The 21,542-nt window shown below is 49.9% G+C and overlaps 10 protein-coding genes; 5 read left to right on the forward strand and 5 right to left on the reverse strand.

The window, feature by feature from the left end:
* Positions 1-372: 372 nt before the first annotated feature.
* On the forward strand, positions 373-1,767 carry FFUJ_02655 (related to flavin-containing monooxygenase; the record flags this gene model as incomplete). The annotated part of the gene is made up of 1 exon (XM_023574412.1): positions 373-1,767. One exon carries the CDS (start codon positions 373-375, stop codon positions 1,765-1,767), a length of 1,395 nt encoding a protein of 464 aa, XP_023427771.1.
* Positions 1,768-2,353: 586 nt separating this feature from the next.
* Positions 2,354-4,434, forward strand: FFUJ_02656 (related to aromatic amino acid aminotransferase I; the record flags this gene model as incomplete). XM_023574413.1 has 4 exons in its annotated part: positions 2,354-2,537; positions 2,637-3,291; positions 3,348-3,707; positions 3,765-4,434. 4 exons carry the CDS (start codon positions 2,354-2,356, stop codon positions 4,432-4,434), a joined length of 1,869 nt encoding a protein of 622 aa, XP_023427772.1.
* Positions 4,435-4,812: 378 nt separating this feature from the next.
* FFUJ_02657 (probable ribosomal protein RPL4A) lies at positions 4,813-6,086 on the reverse strand (the record flags this gene model as incomplete). XM_023574414.1 has 3 exons in its annotated part: positions 4,813-5,515; positions 5,572-5,722; positions 5,882-6,086. 3 exons carry the CDS (start codon positions 6,084-6,086, stop codon positions 4,813-4,815), a joined length of 1,059 nt encoding a protein of 352 aa, XP_023427773.1.
* Positions 6,087-6,561: 475 nt separating this feature from the next.
* FFUJ_02658 (related to ser/arg-related nuclear matrix protein) lies at positions 6,562-9,603 on the reverse strand (the record flags this gene model as incomplete). Its single annotated transcript, XM_023574415.1, has 1 exon — positions 6,562-9,603. The coding sequence occupies one exon, from the start codon at positions 9,601-9,603 to the stop codon at positions 6,562-6,564; it is 3,042 nt and encodes a 1,013-aa protein (XP_023427774.1).
* A 1,735-nt stretch (positions 9,604-11,338) lies between these two features.
* Positions 11,339-11,809, reverse strand: FFUJ_02659 (uncharacterized protein; the record flags this gene model as incomplete). The annotated part of the gene is made up of 1 exon (XM_023574416.1): positions 11,339-11,809. The coding sequence occupies one exon, from the start codon at positions 11,807-11,809 to the stop codon at positions 11,339-11,341; it is 471 nt and encodes a 156-aa protein (XP_023427775.1).
* Positions 11,810-12,873: 1,064 nt separating this feature from the next.
* Positions 12,874-14,288, forward strand: FFUJ_02660 (probable translation elongation factor EF-Tu precursor, mitochondrial; the record flags this gene model as incomplete). XM_023574418.1 has 2 exons in its annotated part: positions 12,874-13,077; positions 13,155-14,288. The coding sequence occupies 2 exons, from the start codon at positions 12,874-12,876 to the stop codon at positions 14,286-14,288; spliced, it is 1,338 nt and encodes a 445-aa protein (XP_023427776.1).
* Positions 14,289-15,045: 757 nt separating this feature from the next.
* Positions 15,046-15,358, reverse strand: FFUJ_02661 (probable 40S ribosomal protein S29; the record flags this gene model as incomplete). XM_023574419.1 has 3 exons in its annotated part: positions 15,046-15,060; positions 15,106-15,205; positions 15,297-15,358. 3 exons carry the CDS (start codon positions 15,356-15,358, stop codon positions 15,046-15,048), a joined length of 177 nt encoding a protein of 58 aa, XP_023428840.1.
* A 1,233-nt stretch (positions 15,359-16,591) lies between these two features.
* Positions 16,592-17,767, forward strand: FFUJ_02662 (probable protein disulfide-isomerase precursor; the record flags this gene model as incomplete). XM_023574420.1 has 2 exons in its annotated part: positions 16,592-17,105; positions 17,163-17,767. The coding sequence occupies 2 exons, from the start codon at positions 16,592-16,594 to the stop codon at positions 17,765-17,767; spliced, it is 1,119 nt and encodes a 372-aa protein (XP_023427777.1).
* A 193-nt stretch (positions 17,768-17,960) lies between these two features.
* FFUJ_02663 (uncharacterized protein) lies at positions 17,961-18,396 on the reverse strand (the record flags this gene model as incomplete). XM_023574421.1 has 3 exons in its annotated part: positions 17,961-18,049; positions 18,102-18,204; positions 18,343-18,396. The coding sequence occupies 3 exons, from the start codon at positions 18,394-18,396 to the stop codon at positions 17,961-17,963; spliced, it is 246 nt and encodes an 81-aa protein (XP_023427778.1).
* Positions 18,397-18,903: 507 nt separating this feature from the next.
* FFUJ_02664 (related to TUL1 RING-domain E3 ubiquitin ligase) lies at positions 18,904-21,418 on the forward strand (the record flags this gene model as incomplete). XM_023574422.1 is given in 2 exon segments in its annotated part: positions 18,904-19,394; positions 19,396-21,418. Coding segments are annotated over 2 exon segments (2,514 nt in total).
* Positions 21,419-21,542: the final 124 nt, after the last annotated feature.

Raw genomic sequence — 21,542 nt, forward strand, 5'->3', positions numbered from 1 at the left:
CCATCAGTCTATCACTGAGGTGCTGTTGAAAAATCGCCGGGTGTTAGACGGCGGCTCTTATGCGGCTCTGGGGCCGACAACAGGCCAGGACTTCCAATGGGAACCACCGAACTACTGTGACTTAACAGAAGCAGTAAAAAGAGTCGGGACAAAGTCGAAATGGCTCCTGACCCCCACTCAGGTTTAGGCGTATCTCGATGGCAAGGGAAAGCTGATGACTCCTTCCAGGCTTGTCCATAGAAGAATTTGATTACCTAGGCAACTCGTTGATTTGCTGATTTGTCTTTTCTGCTTCACAACTTTACACCAGTGAAGAATTGGTTCGTGTTTGGGACGGGACGCTGCCTTATTAGTTGCTTCACCTCTTACAATATGGGCTCTCTGACTCAGCCGACGCCTTTCGACGTCCACAAAATCGCAATCATCGGGGCTGGTCCTTCTGGGCTTGCGGCAGCGAAATATCTCATTGCGCAGGGTTTCGAGGACATTGTTATCTTCGAGCAGCAGGATCATGTTGGCGGCATTTGGCGATACTATGGGTTAGCCCCAGGAACTTGTCCTGTGCCTCAAGAAGATCCTCATTGCCCTCCTGAAAACCCCATAAAATGGAATTCAACATCAGCTCCGATTTTCACTTCGCCGATGTACGAGAACCTACACGCCAATATCCCAAAAGAAGTCATGACCTTTTCCGACCAAGCCTTTCCCGAGGACTCCAAGCTCTTCCCCGAGAGGCCTATGATCGAGGACTATCTGGTCAAGTATGCAGAGGATGTCAAACCCTTAATTCGTTTTTGTCGACGTGTCGAGCGGGTGACTCTGAAAGCGCAAGACAGTCGGGACAGATGGGAGGTTGAAACACAGTCAACTATCAATAGCGGCAACATAACTACGGATACCTTTGATGCCTTGGTCGTTGCGAACGGTCACTACTCTATACCCTATCTGCCCAATATGAAGAACTTGGAAGAGTTTAACGAGGCGTACCCCGGAGTGATTACGCACTCCAAACAGTATCGCACTCCCCATCCGTTTAGAGACAGCAAGGTAGTTGTGATTGGTAATGGCCCGTCTGGGCTCGACATTGCTTTGCAGATCAATCAGGAGTGTAGAAAGCCTGCTATCTTGTCAGTGCGACATCCTACACCCCCAGATCGACTAGCTCATTCTGGATGTACGGAAACAGCAGAGGTTGAGGAGTTCTTGGTTGAAGAGAAGGGAATCCGTTTCAAGGATGGCCGAGTCGAGACGGATATTGACGCCATCATCTTCTGCACCGGCTTCCTCTATAGCTTCCCATTTCTTGGGGATCTAGGCCACCAGCTCATTACCACAGGCCGAGGTGTGCATGGGTTGTACCAACATGTTTTCAATATTCACCATCCAACCCTCGTGTTCCCAGGTCTCAACATGAAAGCAGCCCCTTGGCCGCTGAGTGAGAGCCAAGCAGCTCTGTTTTCAGCTGTGTGGTCCAACAACATTGAGCTCCCTTCTCGGGAAGCCATGGAAGCTTGGAGCCAGGCATTGGAGAAGCAGGAAGGCGACGCTTTGCATGTGTTTGGTCCCAACGGAGATGGCCACTACATCAACAAATTGCATGATTGGGCTATGAAGGCCAAGCGGCCAGGAAAAGAGCCGCCTTACTGGAATGACGAGCTCATGTGGCAGCGCAGCATGTTCCTCAAAGCCAAGGCCAGATTCGAGCAACTAGGCTGCAAGGCTCAGACCTTTGAGGAGATTGGATTTCACTATGAGCCTTCAACCTGATGTGGAGAAGGAGGGAGAAGAGCTCTGATTAAGACTGAAGGACGAGGTATTGCGGAAATTCGCAATACACTTTCGTCATTTGTCTAGGACTTTGCGATTCAATATCGTCTTGACCCCAGACGATGTGATAGGATGCTTAGGACAGGGGCTGCAGACTGTAGAGCAAACCGTTGGTGGTGGTTCCCACTCACTCCATATCCGATTCGGCAAACTATGGGGTCTTTGGGGATGGTGCGAGTGCAATGATGTTGTGATGGTGGGTTAGAATGGCGGGAGTCGGGGTTGGATTTGTAATGCAGTTGGAAAGACAATGGATCCAACGTTTTGGGGCAATTCGGCCATCGGGAATGCGATTGAACAGGTCCGGTCCAACCCAGTCAGGGCAATAGTTGGACTGCCTTATCATTAGAACATCCGGTTAGAGATACGCGAAGAAACGTCAAGGGTACTTGAAGAGGGGAAAAGAACGTTCATTTTATCTGCTTGTGTTCTTTCATTCTTCCATGTTGATTGCCTTTACATCTTCTAAGGTCTTGCCTGAGAACTTAACAATTTCTGAAAAAGCCAACTGGTTTTGATCTTGGCAATGGCACCATCCGCAACTGATACTACAGCCCTGGCTTCGCCAGCTGCGACGGCTCTCCAAGCTCTACCTCCACCCAAAGACCTGTCGCACCTGTTCTCGAGAGTGGCTAGAAATCGCAAGCCAAGCAATATCAAGGCCTTTTACAAATTCATGCAGATTCCGGGCATTAGCAATTTTGCTGGAGGTGAGTAGGATTCGGTCGGTGATCGACGATCCCGGCACCGAGGCACCGAAACTTTGAGTTAGCCTCCGTCTTACACGTCCGTACTAACACGGCCGGTAGGAATGCCCAATGTCAAATATTTCCCCTTCGATACCTTGGAAGCCCAGATATCTAACGCGGACCGTTGGGAGCCCTCACCGAATTACCCTGACAAGGTTGCGTTATCAACTGAGTCTCTTTCAGGCAGTGTTCTCGGACACAGCAACAGTCCAGACAAAAACGCCCCCAGAAATCCAGATTACAACAAAACATCGTCTAGGATCTCTATACCGAAGATTCTCAACGAGCCAGACATCACTAAGAAGGTTGATCTTGCCACTGCCCTTCAGTATGGTCAGGTGACTGGCTACCCGCCGCTGCATTCTTTCATTAGGCAGTTCACGAACCAAGTACTTCACCCAAGCGTTCCCTACCAAGGTGGCGCGGATGTCATTCTCAACAATGGCGGCACGGATGGGTTCTCAAAGGTCCTTCAGCTCCTGGTTGACCCCTGGTATGAGGGGTTGCATCCCGTAAAAGAGCGGCCGGGCATGCTCTGTGAGACCTTTGTGTTTGGTAACGTCCTTACTCAAGCTCGGCCTCTTGGAGTCAATGTTGTTCCAGTTGAGATTGACGAAGAAGGTATGATAGTCGAAGGATCTGGTGGTCTGCGAGAGGTGCTCGAGAACTGGAATTCTCAAAACGGACGACTGCCACATTTCTTATATACGGTAACGTGCGTAATCTGGCTTAACTAAGAACACGCGCTCGTATACTGACCGCTGAATACAGGATGGGCGACAACCCTACAAGTGGTGTTGTAGGCGTTCAGAGACGAAAGGAGATCTACGCGCTGGCAAGCAAGTACGACATCATCATTGTTGAAGATGACCCGTATTGGTATCTGCAGTTCCCTTCCGCTGCGATACACGAAGCCAAAGCTAGGGGCTACACTATCCCCTCAGTAGCCGATTCATACAAGATAGTCAAGTCATCTGGCTACGACTTCATAGATTCCCTTGTTCCATCATATCTTAGCATTGATGTTGACGGCCGTGTCATTCGTCTCGATACCTTTTCCAAGACAGTTGCTCCTGGTTCCCGATTGGGTTACGCCACTGCGCAACCCGCAATCATCGAACGTCTTACTAGGTATGTTATCCCGTATCTCAGTAATCGATATCGTAAAGGCTGACTCTTAATGAATAGGATCGCGGAGACCAGCACTGGCCAGCCCTCAGGTTTCGTCCAAGCACTCATTGCTCAAGCCATTCTAGGCCCCCACTCATCAGCTCTTGAGACATTCTCCTCTCTCCCAGAATCAGAGAAACCCTCGTTTACTGGCTGGCAGCTTGATGGTTGGGTGCGATGGCTTGAGGGACTTCGTGGCGAGTATGAGCGTCGCATGACCCGAATGTGCTCTATCCTTGAGAAGAACTCATTTTCTCCGAGGCAGTCAGCGTCCCGAAACCCAGACTTGGACGGCGGCGTCGTCAACAAGATACGCCTGTTCGATTTTGACTGGCCCCGTGGAGGGATGTTTGTTTGGGTGCGTGTCCACTTCGAGAAGCACCCTCTCTACCAGTCCAGAGGGGGTGACATTGCCCCTGTCATTGATGGCACCGCATTGGCAAATGCATTTCTGATCCATAGTACACATGCACCTCATCTGGTGCTGGGCAGCCCTGGTAGCATGTTCAGTGCCACACCGGAGATTCGGGAAAAGCGTGGCTGGCAGTATATACGACTGTGCTTTGCAGCGGAGAGCGACCAGAATATTGACGACGGCTCAAGCAGATTTGCACGGTCTGTGGGTGAATTCTTCAAGATTAACGATACGGCACAGATTGAGAAGCTACTCGAAGAGTTGCCCAGCTAGAGTAGATATAAGAACAGAGTTACTGGATGATGAGCATTGGACAAGAAAAGTAGCGCAGGCTACCAACATGGAACATGTCACTGTACAGGTCAACGTCGATACTACATGTGTGTATGTTATCAATCATGTAACAAAAACAACTGCTATTACGACAATCACCGCAAGCGAACGTAGTAGGGGAAATTCACAGTTACGGCGAACAAGCATCAAGTTGTGGAACCAATGCCGAGTCAGGCTGTAATTCGTATCATATCTCTGATTCATTTTTAAGAGAGCTCAACCTTCAAAGAAGCCATTACGCCTCAATATCAAACCATGCAAGACCCATCATCTAGTTCCGTCTTAACCCGCTGCACACCCAGCAAGTCGAGAATTATTTTAGTTCTGCTTCTTCTGAGCCTCCTGGGCAAACACGGAGGCATAAGGGTTCAGGCGAAGCATGACCTGCTTGTTCTTAAGAGGGTTCTTCTTCTGGACAGCAGATCGGCGGGTGACAGCCTCGCCCTTGGGAGCGTTGAGAGAGCTCTGGATTTCAGAGCTGTTGATCAGACGAGTAAGATCGGCCTGAGAGACAACGTTGGAGGGAAGGAGGAAGTCACGCTTGTGGGCAGAGGCCTCGGTGGTGGAACCGTAGATCTCGTCAAGGGCCTTGAAGGCAGCAGATGTCCAGACAATGAAGCGGCCAAGGTGACCACCAGGGGCGAGCTGGAGAAGGTTGAGAGCGGTGACGGGAGAGGTCTCGACACCAGTGATGTTGCGGAAAGCAGTGACAAGCTCCTTGCCATCAGTCTCGGGGTCGTAGATGACAAGAGGGCCACGTCGCTGGCGGTGGCGTCGGCCACGGAGCTTGCCCTTACCAGCACGGAGCTTCTTGGAGTTCTTGACCTTCTCGATATCGGGACCAGCGCCAACAGCCTTCAGAAGACCGAAAGCAGCAGCAGTCTTGGCAATGGCAGCACCCTCGAAGACGGCGGAGTCGACAACCAGAGGAACCTCAGGGACGGAGTTGACCTGGTGGCCACGGGCCTGGAGCAGGGGAACGGCAGCGGAGGCAGCGAGAGCAGAGACGACAGCATATCGCCTGGTGTTGCACGTTAGTCTTGGAATTAGGAGCCTCGTCGTCGAAAATAGACTTACTTCTGGCCCTGGTTGACCTTGACGTGCCACTTGCGCCAGATCTTGGTAGGGGCGAACATGCGACCGGAACGACACATGTTACCGAAGGCAGCCTGACCAGCGCGGTGAGTACCACCACCAGAGACACGGGGAATACGAGCGACAGCACGACCTGTTTGCAATGTGATTAGCCTGTTGTTCTGCTCATCGCTGTGCAATCCCATAGCATTTGTCGTCTCTCCCTCGTCCACTTCCGTGATTTTCTCCCCACCCACAGAAAATTTCCCCTCTTAAACCATAAATCTGGGCGAAAAAGACATCGTGTACTAACCAGTTCCCCAAGACTCGGCAGAGGTCTGGTGACCAGCCTTCTCGCTCACAGCATAAGGCTGTCGCTTGTTCTTAGCGATACCGGTGTGAACCTGCTGGACAATGTCCGGTCGGATCGGGCTGGTGAAGACGGCGGGAATGGCGTGGGTAGCTCCTGTGGGAGCACCATCTTTGCCGATGATAGAGACGGTAGGTCGCGAAGCCATTGCGAAGGTTGAGACTTGGACCTGTTGATTATGCTTGAGTTAGTATGAAAAAGGTCCAGATCAATTGCGACGGCTGGCGTTGAGTTCTTACCTCGGGTCGTGCGGCGTCGAAATTGGTGATGGAGTGGGAGGTTGCGAGGCTCACGAAATTTCAGTTAGGATATTTTTGCGGTTTGGTGGGAAGGGGAGACCCTAAGTCTGCCCCACTTCAAGTAGCGAGTTTCTATCACACTAAATGACAGTGCGAGTAGTACTACTCGCACTCCTCTGGGGTGATCATCGTGGCTTACATTGACAGCACTAAGGTAGGTATCACTTGGATAAGGTTGGTTTGTTCATATAATGTTCGTGTGGTTCTCATAAAGGCTCACCCGAGTCGCTCCGTCTTAGCATAAGTACGTGTCATCATTATGTCCTTCTAAATACCCCAAGATGCAGATATACCACCTTACCGTGTCCCTTACGTCATAACCCATCATTCCCACCTCTTCCATTCTTGAATATACTTATCTACCTGTTCCTCAACCCAATCCTCGTCTTCATGTTTAGATCTGTCCAACTTGGCCAGTTTTTCGTGAATCATGGCTTCGACATCCATCCTCTCAAGTACCTTGGCTTCTAGGTATTTGGGGTCATTCCACCGGCACGCCTTTTTAAAAATCTCTCTCATTCGATTAGAGTAGAGCTGGCAGGTTGCGAGTGGCAGCTTTTGTGGCTTCATATAAAAGTTGCGAGCGATGACATTGTCGTCTTTTATTAATGGCCTGACGACCTCATCGAAGCATTCGCCACAGACAGAGAACTGTCGAAGGTATTGCATGATATGCCAGTATCCGTTGGTGATTGGCTTGTCCTCTTGACACTCGCTCACTGCGGCCATCTTCTCAACTTCTTGTGCAAGTGTGCCAAGGTCTGGCTCTTCCTGTTCCAGTCGAGCTTGGTCTGAAGTCGTTTCCATAGCGTCAAAGTACATGACGAAACGTTTTCTTTTTGGCTTAAAACGCATCGCGCAAAGCCCCCTAGTAGGTTCTGAGCGGGAGTCCAGAGGAATGAAAATGCCAGTCAGATTGGGGAACAGTGCCTGGATAATTTGAGCGCATTGGGGACATATGGTAAAATCATATACAGGCTGTCGAGTGTATGGATTCCAGAGCGTTAGCCAATTACGGGTGGTGACTCTGTCACCAGGGCACGGTAGGCTGTAAGTGGTAGATATGGCTTTGGCAACCTCATGAAAGAGTCGTAGATCCGGCACTTCGTTTTTCAAGGTGAGGAGCCAGGCAATACGATACCATGGTCCAACGCCAAAATCGCATGCAATTGCTTGAGCCGAGGGGCGAAGCATCGGCTGGAATGGCTTTCGGTATTCGGTTTTGGCAAAGATGGAACCATAGCAATCAGGACAAATGTTGAACTCTGTACGAGGCAGTGTAAGCCAATCCACCAAACCTGCAACGGGGTGCTTGCGGCGGCATTCGGGGAACGTGGTTACACCTGTCGCTTCTTGATGCTCCGAGTGACGCCTAACAGACCCCACTGGTTTCTCAAGGCGAACCCCATCTCGATTAGGGTCGAATGTTGGAGGTTGCCATGACTGCGAAGAAGCTGGAGAGCGAGTGGAAGATGAAATAGCTGATGCTGGCCTGGCTTCAAGTGGTATTTCAGGGCCAATGGCAATAGGCGTTGGCATCTCGGGCATTGATATGATTGGGTCTGGTTCGTATTGGGATCGTGGCCTACCAATCCTCTCAAACTTGCTGCGGGTATCGAAGGGGTCGATCAAAGTATCCTCGTCCACGGGATATGGAAGCTCATTTTTAGGCCTCTCTGGAAGAACATGCTCATCTCGAGCAACTGGAAAGGTTGACGCAGGTCGTAAGTTTTGAGTAAAATCATCCGAGACTGCCGAACCCGTAGGGATAACGACTGGAATAGGCATCGTAGGTCCTCGTGGTCTCAATCGGGGACCACTTGGTGCATCAACCTTTTCCAGCTTTGGCTGGGATTCGCGTTCATCCTGCAACACGACAGACTTCTTCCGTCTTGGGTGCAATTCCCGTGGACCCTTTGGATGATCGTCACCAGAGCGATTGTCGTCGCCTCGATCATCACGACGGTCATCACGTCTTATTGTTGGTTCCCGTGTCGGCTCACGAGGAGGGTATGTCGATGATCTTCCATAATCTTCACGATCAGTCCTCCCATAGGAAGGGGATCTATCTTTCTTGGTAGTTCTTGGCAAGTAATCGCCTCGGTTAGAGGATTCAGTTCCAACTCTTTCTTTTGAAAGCGGACGAGCAGCTTGCTCATCACGATCCTTGGAAAGAGGGCGAGCTGACGTATCTCCAATCCGCTCTTTTGAAAGAGGGCGTGTCGGTTTCTCAGCCTCGACATTCGTACGCTTTGAGGTGGAAGCGGTTGAAGAAGTACGAGTGTGACCATTATCATATCGTCGCTCATTCGGGGCGCTTGATACATGCCCTGGTCGAGTAGGAGACCTACGAGAAGCACTCTGAGACTGTCCATAGTACGCTTGATCCCGTCCGCTGGCGCTACTTTTAATAACTTCAGGTGCGAGCTGGGGGTCAAGAGGAATCTTTGGGGGTCGTGCAGGGGGTTGGTCATGTCGTCCGCTGGCTGAAGGACGAGTACGGTATTTTTCGGGGAGTTGGTCGTCTCTAAATTCAGTTTCGAGTCGAGGTAGATCCTGCCGACTGCGTCTCTTTTCCAACGGTGGTCGACTACGCTCCCTGCTCGTTGTTACATCAGCCTTGAGAGTAGTATCGTATCTCCGGCTGGATCTTGTGTCTGTGTATGCGTCACCCAATGGCCGATCTTGTCGCTCGTTCCTTTGGGCTTTCTCGAACCGGTCAGCACGAGGAGGTTTTGTTTCGTTCCTCATTTCAGGTTCAGATCTTCGTTCAGATTCAGCCCTTCGTTCAGGTTCAGCCCTTCGTTCAGGTTCAGGTCTCCTGCTTGGCTCATTGCGTCGGTCCTCTTCTCTTCGTCTCTCGGTCTCACGTCTCCTGTCCGACCCAACCCTCGTTTCTGCTTCACCACCTTCTGAGCCGCTTGATGATCCTGTCAGAATGACAAACCGCCGCTCAGGGTTATATTCATGAACTTCCATTATCATAGGGTTCTGTTCAATATCTCCACGGGATGGGGGCTCTTCTTCCTGATGCTTTGCGAGGCACACACCATGCTCTCGCTTGAGAGAGACTTCCTCATCTTCCACAGATGGAGGCGGTGGTCTAACTCTTGGTATTCGTGGCGGCGCGGCGGACCGTGGTCGTGGTATTAAAGGGTAGTAAGGTAGCTGATATGGTGGCTGTTGCGACGGTGGGGGTTGAGAAGAAGGACGATCATCTAACTTTGGCGACGATGGACTATGTTTCTGTGTAAGTAGTAGTTCTCTTGAACGATTTCGGTGACCATACGGCTTCGGACTCTTGGCTCGAGAAGTTGTGAAGTAACCCGCCTGGAGGAGGTTCTGTATGTCAAACGATTCGCCCATGATGCAAGCGTCTATATGTCTGATCGGCACGAAATCAAGAAATCATGATACACTACCGAGAAAACAAGAACAGCAAATGCGATCACAGATCATAAAATGAAGGACAACCAAGTAGATCTGCTCGGATCAGGCCGCAGTTCGGGCAGTTTGCTGATGTTTGTTTTCTATTGTCGCACAGGCCTGCTGGAGACGGGAAGGTTAGGTTGTTATTGGTGCGGGCGCTCCCAAATGGTTCGCAGTCCTGGTCTATCAACCGTTGAGAAACGCTCCAAGTAAAATGTTGAAACCGAAACTATAAGCTCAAGCCTGGTAGCCTAAACAAAAATGCAGAAAAAAGACACGATCTACTTCGTCGGTTCTAGTTTTGGTTTCAAGGCGGCGACGTCAGAAGGAACGAGAAGGTGTCGGAGATGCCTTGGGGCGCAGTCTGGGTCCAAATCGAAGTACGAAGCCAGATGACATAGCATCCATCACTTGAAGTACTTAATAATTGGCTGTCAGATCACGCAAATCGAAGTACCTCTTGATGGGCAGCTGGGCATCTACCCTGCCACCCCTCTCCAATACCCCCGCCAGGTTGCCCCTCCTACGTTTCGATTTGCACGCCATTAAAGCCACTCTAAAAATCACCGATTTGCTCAAGGGTAACGTATCACCACAAGATGGATCATGGCTAGGGGAGGAAAGAAAACACAGGACCTCGATCCTAAATGATAAAAAGACTTAAGGTAATATAGCCTAAGTTTAGGATGACTTTTGCTAAGTTTATTTTGATACCCTACTGTGAGGTTCGCTGTTTTCTTGCCCCCTGAGGCATGGATATCATGTCTCGGTAACCGGACAGAGAACTTCATGCAGCATCGAACGGTTGTACATAGTAATACAGCAGGGGGATCTTCACATGCCACCAGATTAGGTACTTCAAAGAACCTCCAGGGCAATCACTTCTGTTTATTCGCTCTCTAACACTGGAAGGATTGCCAGTCATATCGATAGATACTAATGCCTATCGTCTATTCGAGTGGGAGAATCGCGGCTATGCTAAGGGCCAACGCCTATGCCCAGCACTTACATAGTGTTCTCATGCCTTGCAGGGCTATCAAAATCTGGTATAAGGCAGCCTGCTCTAAGTGCCTGATAATCACGGGTGCTTGTACATAATGCTGTCGCTAGTTGCAGGTGCCATAAATACCTGTAAATCTACATGTAAAAACAATTTATCATTGCATTCCTCGTGTTAGATTGTCGACTCTGTCTTAATGTTTTCTCACATGTGTGGTTCCAGCGCTGCAATGCTTAACTACTTGACCCGTGAGCCTGTTCCCCGGTCAACGTGAACCACATTCGCTTGGAACCTCTGGTTGTATTCTAGGTATAGTTTATCGAATAAGCATGGTCATTCTACTCCGTACGTTAACTTAATGATCTTTATGGTCCCAAACAACGGCGAGACTATACATGTGTGATAATATTATGCTTCAGACTGCTTCATTCTTCCGCTTTCTCAGATTATCAGTATGGTCTGGTGGGATTCATTCTGATCAAAAGAATCAGCCTCACTGGGAAACCTGCGCTTTACGAGAAACCGAAGTGGAGGTGTCCAAGTTTTCAATCAAGTCAGTGGCCAGTCTAGGAGACGTGCTTGCAACCCACGATATGACCCTCTTGTCACTTTCAATCAGCCAAATCAGAAACTCCCCACCAATGCGCCCAAAGAAGCCCAGATGACCAGAGTCTAGTCCTCTAGAAGATCAGCGATATCCTTATCTTCCTCCTCTTCCTCCCTCCTTCGTTCCTCAGCTTCGAGAAGATCCTTCAGCATAGTCCTCTGCCTCACTCTAGCCTTCTGGCCCCAATCGGCACCAGTGCCATCGCCCTCCTCGTCAATCTCAGGCTCATCCTCAACTAGGCCACGTAGCTCATTGGGAGAAATTTGTGCCTTGCGCTTTTCGCGGGCATCATCATCCTCCATCTTTTGGACAGCCCCCTTAGTAACGAACTTGAGGAACAAGGGGCGCAGCAGCATATAGCCACCAACAATGACGGTGAGACGGAGCCATGCTTTTGTGTCCATGCTGTCGAAGGCGTTTGAAATGTTGTTGGATGCATTTGCTCCATACTGCAGGAACTGAGCAGTGAGTTTTCCAAAGGCATTGAGTTCAGGCTGCTCGCCCTGGTGTTGCTGTTGTTGACCAACAGGATCCATTTTAAGCGTTTCCAGGTACTTTGAAATGGGCTATGGGTTTGTGAATGAACCTGCTCTACTAGGATGTTGCTGTGGTCGCTGTTGAGGGTCTGAAGAGACAGTCGCGTTTAAAGCAGGTGAGTTTAATAATCGTATTGGTGAAGGTGTCCAGGTGTTGTAGTTTAAAGCGACGGGAATAATGGTGCCAGAATAGTATAAGGAGTAATGCTTGATTCAGTGAGGAGAGGGAAAGATGTCGAAGCTTGTGAGTTGAGGTGCTACGGTTGAGATTTTTATATGGCGCGCGACTTGGGAGGTTCCTTTTAGTTGGCCTTCTCCGACGGACCCGTCTCACTGGTCAAATTCTGGAACCCGCAAATAAGATGAGGGTACAGGATACTTCCATGGCATTATGCTATTGTTGAATGTATATGATTGGCAGTGCTTCGCGAATTGCTTTGATGAAGAAGAATCCTAATCACTCAAGATATGCTACAGTAATTCAATTCCCACTGATCCTGAGATTTATTTAAAAACGCCCTGAGGGCATTGACGGATAGTAGGCTAAGTACACTACTTATATACCTAATCCAGAGTCGTCGAGACATTGTATTAGTAGGAATCTGACCTGAAGGGTACCATTGCCGCCAATACAAAAGTGTAACTCAGACGCCTTTGAAACTATAAAGCTCTACAGCTTCTCTTAAAAAAAAAACATCCATACCTTGTATTTCGTAGTAAATACTATGTAGGTCATAAGTACAGAAACTTGACGGAACATCAGCTTCATCAACTCCACGTGATCTACCTTTTTATTTCCTTGTGGTCTGAGTGGGTGTAAAACTGGCGGGTTGGCTCCACCAGATATCCATTCCCGAACAGACACCTTTAGAGCGAGACAAGAGGCCTGAATTGATAGCTCGAGAAAATTTCGAGGCCTCATTATAGCCGAGTCCCATCTCCATCTCCGTCTCTATCGTGCACCCCGACAGCACCATCGTGTGTTTCTCGCTTCTGTTCCCCTTTCTCTCCGCTCTAGTCTCGTTTTTAATTGTCATTTATACTATCTAGAGGGAGCCGTTACAATGTCGACCGCTTTCCGATCCCTTGCGCCTTTCCTGCGCACCGCCCGACAAGGTCTACGGGCTAACCCCGTCAACCCTCTTCAGTCCGCCTTCAGCAAGCAGAACACATCCGGTGTCCTCAACCTCTACCGCACATATGCTGTTTTTGAGCGATCAAAGCCTCATGTGAACATCGGTACAATTGGTCACGTCGATCACGGCAAGGTATGACTGCGTCCTCTAGAATCTACAACCCCTCCCCTCTCTTTCTTTCTCAAAACCCAGCTGACTCTTCATCATAGACCACTCTTTCTGCTGCCATCACAAAGCGACAGGCCGACAAGGGCCTCGCCAACTTCCTTGAATATGGTGCCATTGACAAGGCTCCTGAGGAGCGAAAGCGTGGTATTACCATCTCGACCGCACACATCGAGTACGCCACCGACAACCGCCACTACTCCCACGTCGATTGCCCTGGTCACGCCGATTACATCAAGAACATGATTACTGGTGCAGCCAACATGGACGGTGCTATCATCGTAGTTGCTGCCTCCGATGGACAGATGCCCCAGACCCGTGAACACTTGCTCCTCGCTCGTCAGGTTGGTGTTCAGCGAATTGTCGTCTTTGTCAACAAGGTCGATGCCATTGATGACCCCGAGATGCTTGAGCTCGTCGAGATGGAGATGCGCGAGCTTCTTAACACCTATGGCTTCGAAGGCGACGACACCCCCGTCATCATGGGCTCGGCTCTCATGTCTCTCCAGAACCAGCGCCCTGAGATTGGCACCGAGAAGATTGATGAGCTTCTTGCTGCCGTCGACGAGTGGATCCCAACCCCCGAGCGTGACCTTGACAAGCCCTTCCTTATGTCCGTCGAGGATGTCTTCTCCATTGCTGGCCGTGGTACCGTCGTGTCTGGCCGTGTGGAGCGTGGTGTTCTGAAGCGTGACCAGGAGATCGAGCTTGTTGGAAAGGGTCAGGAGGTTATCAAGACCAAGGTTACCGATATCGAGACCTTCAAGAAGTCTTGTGAGCAGTCCCAGGCTGGTGACAACTCTGGTCTCCTCATCCGAGGTGTTCGCCGTGAGGATGTCCGCCGTGGTATGGTCGTCTGCGCTCCTGGCACCGTGAAGTCTCACACCCAGTTCCTCGCTTCCCTCTATGTCCTCTCCAAGGAGGAGGGTGGCCGACACACCGGTTTCCAGGAGCACTACCGACCCCAGCTCTACCTCCGAACCGCAGATGAGTCCATTGACCTGACTTTCCCTGAGGGTACTGAGGATGCCTCCAGCAAGATGGTCATGCCTGGCGACAACACCGAGATGGTTGTCACCATGGGTCACCCCAATGCCATCGAGGTTGGTCAGCGATTCAACATCCGTGAGGGTGGTCGAACTGTCGCTACTGGTCTCTGCACTCGCATCCTCAAATAAGCGGCGCTCTAGACAAGAAATGAAAAGGTAAACGGGGGCGGTGTACGAATTATTACGCTTATGTACAATCATGCAATGTCTTTCTTTGAGTCCATTTTGGCTCCTGTATATTTATTTAGCTGGCCTTGGGGCTCAAAGATCTCCGCTCTGCTTCCTCCCACCTTCTTGGTGATCCGGATTAGATAAAATCTAGGGGAGGCAGTAATAAGACTTATAAACTTAAAAAATTCGTTTCGCCTCAAATCATTTGTCCATTGTGGTAGTATGATGGTCATTGTGGCCGTGACACGTAACGATGACTGGATCAACGTTAGATGAGCACAGCAGGGTCTTCAAGGATGCGCGAGGGCCAGCACTTGGGAGTTTTTCTTTAGGATTGTCATTAATCACATTGACCCGATGCACTCCATAGCCACAGGCTGGTCATGCGCAAAAGTTGGAGGATAAAACAGGACACAGAGACATGATCGAGGTCCGATGCAATGGTATTCGTCTATCCTCGGAGGATTTTCGTCAAACGCACGATCTTCCTGAGGGACCCAAGCAAGCCATAAAACTCCTGTTCCAAGCGGCCGCCCTCCGAGTGCTCTTTTTTGTTACCGCGAGGCCTTTGACGTTCTGCTGAGAGTTTCCCCCCATCCACACAATACTTTGCTCTCTAGCAGTCCCCCCCATCCCTTAAACGAGAAAACCGGGTGTCATGATCGTTTATCGGTACTGCAGGCAATCCTGAGTCAGTTTCGTTGTTCCCACTACTTCACTGGACGTCGCCCTGGGTGTTGGGGCACATAAGTGATTCCGCTCGATTAAAACTCACCTTGTTAAAGCCGATATCCTTGGCCTTCTCACGGAAGCACTGACGGCACAGGTTGAGGTCGTACTTTCGGATGAGACCAGCCTTGTGCTTGCAGACGCGGCTACGAGATGTTAGCATCAATTGTTTTCGGTCGATGATTTCGACGCCAGCGGGCGCATGGAATTTCGGGCAAAGGAGATATATATTCGTACCAGCTGCGAGAGCCCTTGCCGTAGTTTCGGGGTCGGGAGTTCCAGACGCTTTCGTGAGACATCGTTGCGGTGATGATTGAAGGCCGAAAGCTCGAAGGGTTGCGGGATGGTTTGATTTCGCGAGTTGGTTGCCGCTGGAAATTTTACACTTGACTTGTGTGCACCTACTAGGTCCGCAGCCCCAGTTCGGGTAGCAGGGCACATCGGACTCCGGACTATCAATGACCCGGGACAGTACATGGACCCGCTCACCTCCCCAACTGGCACGGAGCTGTCCAACAAGGTTACCCTGATATCCACTGAAGACCAAACCAACATGAGTGTCTGGGGCTGTTTGCACCATTAGGTTAAGCTCGATTTCGGCATGAGCTTGAATATACCATTCCTGAATTTTCTGTGTATAATTGTGAGGGCAGTATCATGTTGCTGCTGGAGTGGTCACTCTTTTCTTACATGGCGGGATTGTCAAGGATGGCGAGCTGCCTTCTGCTAGCGAGTTGCTCTCAAGGAAAATCCACCAAGATTGTACTTCGTTTGACCGTCTATATGCACAATGCTTCTGATGTGAATCTATGCAAAGATTCAGGCAGTAGCCAAGCATATTCTCAAGTTTCTTTAGAAAATCCAATTTAGAAGCTGGGCTTGAAGCTAAAAGAGCCTCGGTGGGGTCAATTGTAAGAACCGCAGCACTCTTATCGTGAATACGGTAGTTCAAGAAGCTCTAAGTTTAGATGCCTATGGACGTCCTGTTTATATGGAGATGATAGATAGACTTTGTTTGTGTGTTATGCAGGCTCCGAATCGCCAAGTCTCGTTCACCTGGCTGCATCATTGAATTTATACCATACCTAGTTGTGCTTGAATTCTCATGAACACACAGCATATAGGCCATTGAGTAGCCCACACCTGAGGTTAAGGCTATTAATTTCTGCAAATAGTTGATTCGAAGGATACTATCCGATTTGATGAGTTTGAGAGAACCAAAGAGAACTTTAATGGAGGACACTTCATCGAAAAGGCTATAATCCAAACTATGTGCTGTTGTAGGTACGATAGCTGACCAATACAGCTCCAGCTCACCTCAAGGTAGCTTTAGGTCCCGCTTTAACCTACAGGGATATCCACCTACACCGGACATTCCTATGCAAGCTGGCATCTCTGGTGGATTTCCAAGCAACCCTCCAGAAACAAGCACCTCTCTGATTGCAGACAGTGCATTGCTTCATTTTGCTTTTCTTTTCTCTTCTTTACTTCTCTTATATCCAAAGTAAAACGAATCGAGTTCATCATAAGAAATGGTTCTTATCAAGAGCTTCGTGCTGAGCGCCCTTGCCGCTACCGTCGCAGCCAAATCCGCCGTCATCGAATTACTTCCCTCTAATTTTGACGATATCGTTCTCAAGTCCGGCAAACCTACGCTCGTCGAGTTCTTCGCTCCGTGGTGTGGACACTGCAAGACGCTTGCTCCCGTTTGGGAGGACCTAGCCAATACCTACGAGTACGCAAAGGACAAGGTCCAAATCGCCAAAGTCGACGCTGATGCTCAGCGTGAGCTTGGCAAGCGATTTGGTATCCAGGGTTTTCCTACCCTCAAGTTCTTCGATGGAAAGAGCAACAAGCCTCAGGATTACAAGTCTGGCCGCGACCTTGAGAGTCTGACCAATTTCATCGTTGAAAAGACTGGTGTAAAACCCAAGAAGAAGCTTGAGCTGCCCAGCGAGGTTACCTACCTCAACGATGCGACATTTCCCAAGGCCATTGGTGGCGACAAGCATGTTCTCGTCGCTTTTACCGCTCCGTGGTGCGGACGTTAGTGTTCCCTGCGCCATTCTTTCGTCCAATCTCACTAATCTTGACATATTCCAGACTGCAAGAGCCTTGCCCCTACCTGGGAAGACCTCGCCAACACATTCGTAAACGAGAAGAATGTCCTGATCGCCAAAGTTGATGCCGAAGCCCCCAACAGCAAGGCAGTGGCTGAGGAGCAAGGTGTTAAGTCCTACCCAACCATTAAGTGGTTCCCTGCTGGCAGCAAGAAGGCTGTAGCCTACGAAAGTGGACGCAGTGAGCAAGCCTTTGTTGACTGGATCAACGAGCATGCCGGAACTCACCGAGTCACCGGCGGTGGTCTTGATACCGTTGCTGGTACCGTTGAGTCTCTTGACACGCTCGTGGCCAAGATCACAGGCGGTGCTGCCATCGCCGACGTCGCCGAGGAGGTCAAGAAGGAGGTTGAGACCCTCACCGATTCTGCTCAGAAAACATACGCCGAGTACTACGTGCGCGTCTTTGACAAGCTGAGCTCGAACAATGACTGGGTGTCGAAGGAGCTCGCTCGTTTGGACGGCATCCTTACTAAGGGTGGACTGGCCCCCACCAAGCGTGACCAGATTCAGCAGAAGACCAACGTTCTTCGCAAGTTTACCCAGAAGGTCGAGGAGAAGGCCGAAGAGATCAAGGATGAACTGTAAAGGATCATTATATGATAAATGAGAGCGGGAAGGAAGTCACGAATCAAAGGGTTTTATGTATTTGGATCTTAGTCGACTAGACTCGACATGATAAAATCGTAACGAGACATATTAGCACTTCTATTTGCATGTGATGAATCGAAACAACCATGAGAAAGCCCAAACACCGTGTATCTCTTATTGAACTCAAATTTCACGACGACTTTGTTGATCCTCCATCTTTCGCCTTGCTCTCTTGAAGAGCTGCTTCGAGATTATCCAGCCTCCGAGACATTTCATCCACTTCACACCATGTTAACGGGATGGTGCGGAAAAGGAGCCCTTAGATACTCACTTTTCGCAAAGATTTCTGACGAGACACCAGCAAATTTGTTAGACAGAGAGTTTAGAAGCTCCTCAACAGCGGCTGTGACATCGGCGCGAGCATCATCTGAAGGCTTTGACAAAGAACGAGTCAGCGGTGCTGTTGAAACCATTCATGAAGGCCTTGCCGCCCAACTTAAGCATTCTCAGTGCGATATTACACAGAATGAATCCAGATGTGGTTGCTTGAATCGCGGAAGAATAAAACATACATTTTCAGTCTTGCTGTTGGCTGTTGGATCGGGTTGCGGCTCGTTACTAGCCATCATGATATTGGGATAGGAGGACGAAAGGACGGTGTATCGAATGAACAAAACTGAAGAAGAAAGAGTCTAATAGAGAGATACTGAGGTGCTCAAAGTAGATTCTGAGATGCAATGTTTGTCTTATGAGCGTGTATATGTGCGTTGGTAGTTGTGTCTGGCGGTACCTGGTTTTGTTTGATGCTGCTGAACTGCCCCTTATTCATACTGTGCCGGAAAATAGACGGATACGGCATTTCTTTTTAGCACCACCTCATCAGCTACAACCACCGAGTTGCGATACGTACCACTTCCATGAACGCCAGGTCTCATAACTCAAACAATATCTCATGAGGAGAGGCTGACCAGCCACCAAGTATCAGCCACCGCATACATCTACGAACCTATTTCCTCATCACACTCAAATCCTCAGTCATTGCCATCTTCACCACGTCGTCTTGGACCGACGACTAAACCAAATTTAGCATGATACAGTGATAGTCGCTCGCTATCGTGGGTCATCCATCCATCATGCCTCAAGCCCAACATCCAATCGCTACACTTATATTTATTGTTTTCATTATTTGGCTCGTCTTTCCCGATAGCGACTACTCAAGTCAGTCTCTGACTCTTTCCGATCTCGCTGGCGAGAGACTTGATCATTTTCAGGATGCTCTGGACGTGTTGAATGCTTCGCGATGGGGCGATTTCGCACCGGTCCTGGGGAAGGACTCCAAGGCGAAGCCATCTTTTTTAAACCTTACGGGTTTTCGTGCGGATGACAACCTCTCCTGGGGCGGGTTGAAAAGATTCCGCGAGCGGAGTTTGGCCTTCAGCCGACATGCCATACCACCTGTTGGACAACATAATCTGTGGGACACTGGACATGGTGAGCCTATATGGTTGAACGCATCAGGGACTGTTCATGGAGAATGGGTCAAGCCAAAAGCCTCTATCTCTAGAGGATATAACAGTTACAATCTGAGCAAAATTGCTCCTGATATGGACTGGATTGGTGATAAGTGTGCCTTGGGCGCGTAACATCACTGGTCGCACTGGTCGCATGATGCTGCGCCTAGAAGGGAACCAAACCATCAACGAGTATGAGCAATTGCCAACTGAAAGTAGCGTCCCCGTCGCCGGAGGTCTCATACGGAGTGTCAAGGGCACGACGACTATTGAGGATACCCATGGCTCTGGTCATGACTGGGAAATGAGGCTATGGGGGGTTCATTGGCCACGTCAAGGTGTGGTTTTGATGACCACCACCAGCGAGAAGTTCGAGGGCATATTCGGCTTGCCGCACCTTACACCAAGTGAGGATTTCTTCCAGTCTAGTCAGAGGCTACTTAACGAGTCGATTGCCCACACCATTGCGACAAAGAGGGAGAACATATATGCAGACCAGACTGTACCATGGACTTCAGATCTGGAAAATCCTCTATACACTACTAATCCATCGCCACATTGCGAATATGTTATGTATGCGCAAGTCTTTCCACCAAGTCGGACCCATTTCAACATAGATTCCCAGGAATCATCGAGGGGCGCTTTAGAGGCTGTTATCGATGCTATTGAGTCGGAGTTACAATCACCTGTTGGCGCACCCATCCCGAAGATACCCAAACTCCAAATGTCAGCTATCATCTACTCTCCAGACTGCGGCTTCTTCCTAGAGACCAAAGGACCTCCAGATTTTGGCCCAAGCGAGGCCCAGCACTTAACAGGCATGAAGATAGAGGTTCAACTATACCAGGTCAAAACATGGATTCTTGTCTACGCAATCGTTGTATTTGGTCAGGTCAATCTCCTCAAGAACCAGATGCGTGAGTCCTGCACCCCGTCGACCATGGGTCGAGTGAGTTTTTGGACTATCGCCATGATGCTCATGGTTGACGGCATGACCTTCACTGCTGCTGCAACTTGGGTATCATCTGCTGGCGCCACCTTTCTGCCGACATTGGCCCTCTTGTTTGCCGCATTCCTGTCCATGACCATTGGTGGAAGCTTTCTCGCCAAAGTCCATGAAGTTCAGCTCCCTGAAGCCCGGCCTCGACGTGAGCGAGAAGCAAACAGCATGGGTGATAACACCAATGGCACCGAACTACCCGCTGCGACGACTTCAGACAGATCACTCTTGCCGGAGCCTGTGACAGCACACCAACCGGCCATGCCTCCCCTGCCTCGATCTCAGCAACAGCCTGTGATTGTTCCCTCCGATCAAGATGTTGATGCCGAGATTGCTGCTGCTGCTGCAGTCCCGGGCGCCACAACTGCGCAACGTGCTGAGGAAGCCCCCCAATCCTTCCAGAGCATCATCGGCCGCATGATTCTCTCCTCCCTGTGTATTATATTCCTGGCCATTTCTTCTACAACATGGTATCCCAATCTGAGGTCATTGTTCCTGAACCTGTGTGTCCTCGTCTATCTATCCCTCTGGATCCCTCAAATTCTCCGTAATACTCGTCGAAACTGCCGGCGAGCTCTTGGCTGGCCATTCGTCGTTGGCCAGTCCATCTTACGACTCCTCCCCGTAGCTTATTTCTGGATCAAAGAAGACAATTTTCTTTATGCTCGCTCGGATCGGCATGCCTTCCTTGTCTTTTGCGCCTGGCTTTGGATACAGCTTATCATTCTTGCCGCACAAGACATTATCGGTCCCCGCTTTGGCATTCCCGCTGGCTGGGCCCCTGATGCTTGGGACTACCACCCTGTCCTTCGCGAGGATAGTCTCGAAGCTGGTGGTTTGCCAATTGGCCTGGTTGCTGATGACACACCTGGTATCGAGCGTGCCCGATCATCAGGTGATGATGGCAGTAAGAAGCAAAGCACGACGAAGAGCATCGACTGCGCAATCTGTCGTGAAGTCTTGGAAGTGCCCGTGCTCACAGCCGAAGACGAAGACACCGGCGTTGCTGGCGTCTTCGCTCGTCGTTTATATATGGTCACACCTTGCAGGCATATATTTCATAGTGCTTGCTTGGAAGGTTGGATGCGATTTCGACTTCAGTGTCCCATATGTCGAGAGGAGTTACCACCCTTGTAACGCCGGTAGAAGATGGACATTCGCACTTTACACATGGGTGGCACTGTTGAGCAATAGCGCGAATTTGAGATGTTTAGAACCCAAAATGACATACATGATAGACGCTGTATGTACTATTAAAGTC

Source organism: Fusarium fujikuroi, chromosome FFUJ_chr03 (genome assembly GCF_900079805.1).
Source record: "Fusarium fujikuroi IMI 58289 draft genome, chromosome FFUJ_chr03".
NCBI classification, from domain to species: domain Eukaryota; kingdom Fungi; phylum Ascomycota; class Sordariomycetes; order Hypocreales; family Nectriaceae; genus Fusarium; species Fusarium fujikuroi.